This window comes from Penaeus vannamei, chromosome 27, assembly GCF_042767895.1.
Source record: "Penaeus vannamei isolate JL-2024 chromosome 27, ASM4276789v1, whole genome shotgun sequence".
NCBI lineage: Eukaryota > Metazoa > Arthropoda > Malacostraca > Decapoda > Penaeidae > Penaeus > Penaeus vannamei.
Window position 1 is genome coordinate 20007348 of NC_091575.1, and position 5000 is coordinate 20012347.

Genomic DNA, 5000 nt, shown 5'->3' on the forward strand with positions numbered 1-5000 from the left:
GGCGGCGCCTCTAAATTGCATATATATATATATATATATATATATATATATATATATATATATATATATATATATATATATATATATATATATATATATATTGACCTAAGTTAATCGTCAGCCTCCAGTATATAATTTCATATATCATGGAATGAATTTTAAATCGATGTACTTTTTCTTGTTTCAGACATGCCTCTCCTCCCTGAAGGCCCCCGCATCGCTTCCCTGACCCGCGTGGCGAAGGGTCATGCCTCAGCCGCGTCTCCTCTGACCCGTCGTGTTTAGTGCCCAAGCCGTTCGCGATGACGATACCAAGACTTTCCGGAAACGAGACGCTCACGAACCTCGTGGAGTCCGACCTCAACGTCTCCGGCCTCGAGGAGGAAGCGCTCCTCTCGGGCAGCATCTATGACTTCGAGCTGGCGATGCCCGTGTGGGAGATCGTGGTGACCGTCGTCTCTTTGGGCGTCATCATCATCTTCACCATCATCGGCAACGTGCTGGTGATCCTGTCCGTGTTCACGTACCGGCCGCTGCGCATCGTGCAGAACTTCTTCATCGTGTCGCTGGCCGTGGCCGACCTGACGGTGGCCGTGTTCGTGCTGCCCTTCAACGTGGCCTACAGCATCATCGGCAAGTGGGTGTTCGGCATCCACCTGTGCCAGATGTGGCTCACGTGCGACATCATGTGCTGCACGGCCTCCATCCTCAACCTGTGCGCCATCGCGCTCGACCGCTACTGGGCCATCACGGACCCCATCAACTACGCGCAGAAGCGCACCGTCAAGCGCGTCATGATCATGATCGGCCTCGTGTGGGCCATCAGCGTGGTCATCTGCCTGCCGCCGCTGTTCGGCTGGAACGACTGGCCCGACGTGTTCACCTCCGACACGCCCTGCATCCTCACGCAGGAGCGCGGCTTCGTCATCTACTCCTCCTCGGGCTCCTTCTACTGCCCGCTGCTCATCATGACCATGGTCTACATCAAGATCTTCACGGCCACGCGGAGGCGCCTGCGCGAGCGGGCCAGGGCCTCCAAGCTCAACCAGATCCCCAACAGCGGAAAGGCCAGGCTCACCCGGGAGGAGGACTCCGCCGTGAGCGAGAACGGCCAGAATGGTTACAATGACACCAGCACGAAAAAGCTGGTTCAGAAGAAGAGGCGAAAGAAGAGGAAGTCAGGAAACAAGGGCCAGGCCTCGCCTGCGACGCCCACGCTCGCCCCGCCTCCCATTGCGGAAACCTCGGACCTGAGCAACCCGAAGGACGAGGCCTCCCCACTCGACGAGAAGAAAGGCGCAGACGTCATCGTCAGAGTGAACCCGAAGGACGGCAGCCAGATCCACCAGTTCATCGAGGAGAAGCAGAAGATTTCTCTGTCCAAGGAGCGTCGAGCCGCCCGGACGCTGGGCATCATCATGGGCTCCTTCGTGGTGTGCTGGCTGCCCTTCTTCCTCATGTACGTGATCCTGCCCTTCTGCTCCACGTGCCCGGTGCCCAACGACAAGGTCATCAACTTCATCGTGTGGCTCGGCTACATCAACTCCTCCCTCAACCCGGTCATCTACACCATCTTCAACCTGGACTTCAGGAGGGCCTTCGCCAAGATCCTGAGGTGCCCCAACACCACGGCTCTGTAAGCTCGTGAAAATATCATGATTAAAAGACTATCAAATTGATGTTTTTATACGTTATGGTTTTTGTTTGACTACATGAGATACATACTCAGAGGTGACAAAATGAAGAATGTGATATTGTTGTGATCCTTTTACGAATATATAACTCGGACATCTTTAAAAAATACTGAAACCACCAGATTAATGCGTGGATTGTGCCAATCCAAATGTATAATATGAAGTTATGCCAAAGATTTGATCCCTTGATATTATGTTATATGTTAATGCTCACGTGTGTTGAAGATATATTGTTTTATGCCTTACTGACGTCCTGTTCCACGAAACAAAGATGAGGATAGGTGAAGAAAAACAAATTGAATTGATAAGGAAAATATAAGAAATATATATCATATCATATCTATACCATGTCAGTAAAGCAATATCCCTGAATGCTCAGTCAAAGGTGTGTGTATATTCTTTTATAAAGATCATATATTTGAAAAATTATGGTCAGACCACATGTATTTTAAATCAGTGTAGAATAATGATGATGATACTAAATACTAGTCTCTCTTACGCTGAGAATGTAAACTTACCAGTAGTGCAATGCAGATATAAAGTCTTACATATACCAAATGCCCCTCATCCCCAAACTAAAATCTATTAGTAAATGTGTATATATCCGTGTTTATGACAGATATCTATAACTTACGTCTGGAAGTTAAGGTAAAGAGCCTACTGTCGGAAATCATTCTTTAGTATAAAATGAAGATGTCTACCACAGTCATCAGGAGTTCCAAAAGCTCTTTCGATATGGCCATTGCCAGGCACAGGTGTCTGTGTGACGGGGAAGCGTGCTGGGTACGTCGAAGCACGACTTGGTGTCCACATAGTCTGTATTTCGTGTATCCGGGGAGAAGGCCTGGGGGTCATCAGGCGCGATCTGGCGGTTCGAAAGCCACGATATGTAGGTTCTTCCATAAGAAATTTATGTTTCATTAATTTTAGAGTAATATTGTATTAGACTGGTACATATCTCCGATAGTGGGAGATTTATAACTATTGAAGAGCCTGCCGTCTTGTGATACTAAGGACTCTTTAAGGTTTTAGCACATTAAGATATCATATCACAAGATGTGAACTTTGGCAGCTTTATTGTTGTAATAGAAAGTGAATACTTTTCGGTTTCTCGTTATTTGAAGAGTTAGATACTGACAGCTGTTGTGATATCTGTCTAACAACGATGTTACTGGATAACTATATAAAGTAAAATAATAAGAATAAATATATAAGAAAGATATATATATTAGAAGAACAGCCATGTAGCGCTACCCAACTGGTTTGGGGAAGATGCAAGTGCTTAAGGACCACTTTGTAACAATTCATCCCAAGTAGGTGGTAAATCACCATGTTTGATTTATCATTTCCGCTAATGCTATTTTGGAGTGAATGCACTAGTCCTCAATAAATGAGTGGACAACTAAGCAAAGAATAGATGTAACACCAACACTGTGTAGTGGATTATTTGCTATGATCTGATTTGTGATATAATATATTTGATTAGCTAAGAGATATACTTCATTTCACGTTTAACTCATGCACCCATTGTATGGCTAATAAAGGTGATGGGATACACTGAATTAGATAACAGCGGTCTGCATTTTGATACATATTTCCCTTTTTATCATATTTCCTTTTTAAATCCTTTGGGAGATTGGCATCCCAAACTGAGCCCCAAAAGGGGGTGCCAAACTCTTACATCGATCCTTGGCAAACTGATTTATGTAATTTGTGCAGTATACCTGTAATTGGTGAGTTACTTAATATAACTGTTACAAAATCATAGTGCAATTCATTTCCTTGTGTACTTTAGCTGACAAAAACGTGTTATTAACGAAAGCGGGTTACCTGATTATAATAAAATAATATAGTACTTTCACATTGTTAACCGATTTCGAAATGGGATTTTTTCATGTAACAAAAGCTTTATACTTCATAAACTTTGGAGATAAAAGCTTTCTTTATGCTGCTGCTCCTACGTTAATAATGTTAATGATAACAATTAGACGAAGACCAATGATATTAATGGCGATGAGAAGAAATACAATGATATTCAAAGTATTAATAATGTAAATGATAGTAAAAACAATTATGAATAAAACAAGAAGAATAACAAGGACTAAGATAACAATATGATAGTAATTATTATTATTATTATCATCGTTATCATCATAATCATATTCATCATCATTATCATCCTTATATTTTTATTCAATATCATAGTAATGATACTTATAATGATTAAAATAAAATATTGATAATAAAAATGATAATGATTGTAATCATGATTATAATAATAAATGTAGTAATGATAATAATAGTGATAATAATGGAGAAAAAAGTAATAGTGATAATGATAATAACTAACGAAAACGATAATAATAATAATAATATGATACAATCACAGTGATCACGAAATTAATAATAATTGAAAAAGTATTTTTAAAGATAAGGATAATAATAATGATCATGATAACGATAAGAAGTAATAATTACAATAACAATAGTTAAGGCATATAACCAGAATGCTTGAACTCAAAACAAGAGGTTATTTCCGTAACTAATACGTATATGAATAGGAAGTATGATTTGAATAATGATATCATTGATATCATTGTCGTTGCTGTTATAACAACAACAGCAAAAAGGGTAATATCAACAAATGCGATATATTTCATATCGTGATTTTCTTCATGGTTATCATTTCTATAGTTCCCACACTCAGTATTATGATTGCTATTATTTTAACAGTGTGTGTATGTAGGTGTGTGTGCGTACACACACACACACACACACGCTCTCTCTCTCCCTCACCCCCCCCCCTCTCTCTCTCTCTCTCTCTCTCTCTCTCTCTCTCTCTCTCTCTCTCTCTTGTGTTGTGAAGATATTCTTTTTCATTCTTACTTTTTCTACACCCTTATAGATAACATGGAAAATGAAATAAAAAATATTTTTTTTCCAAATTATTAACTGACTTCGAAATAGGAATTTTTAATGTAACAAAAGCTTTGTATTCATAAACTCGGAAGAAGAAATCTTTCTTTATGATGCTGCGATTACGTTACTAATGATAATAATATAAGTAATAATAATAAGACCAATGGTAATGATGATGATGATGGCGATAGGAAATACATTATTTAAGAATTATTAAAAAAAAAAAAAATCATATTAATAATGAAAATGGTAATAAAAACAATTATGAGGAAGATAATCATAAAATGAATAACAAGGATGACAAAATTATGATAGTAATTATTATTATTATTATTTTATTATCATCATTATCATCATTATTATCATCATTATTGTTTAATTTTCATG

At 39.4% G+C, this 5000-nt stretch overlaps 1 protein-coding gene across 1 annotated transcript; it reads left to right on the forward strand.

Annotated features, from left to right (window-relative positions):
• Positions 1-191: 191 nt before the first annotated feature.
• On the forward strand, positions 192-3446 carry LOC113805201 (probable G-protein coupled receptor No18). Its single transcript, XM_027356166.2, has one exon. It carries the CDS (start codon positions 303-305, stop codon positions 1638-1640), a length of 1338 nt encoding a protein of 445 aa, XP_027211967.2. The 5' UTR covers positions 192-302; the 3' UTR covers positions 1641-3446.
• Positions 3447-5000: the final 1554 nt, after the last annotated feature.

Coding starts and splice junctions, on each gene's coding strand:
- LOC113805201 (XM_027356166.2), top strand. CDS start 303: ATGACGATACCAAGACTTTCCGGAAACGAGACGCTCACGAACCTCGTG.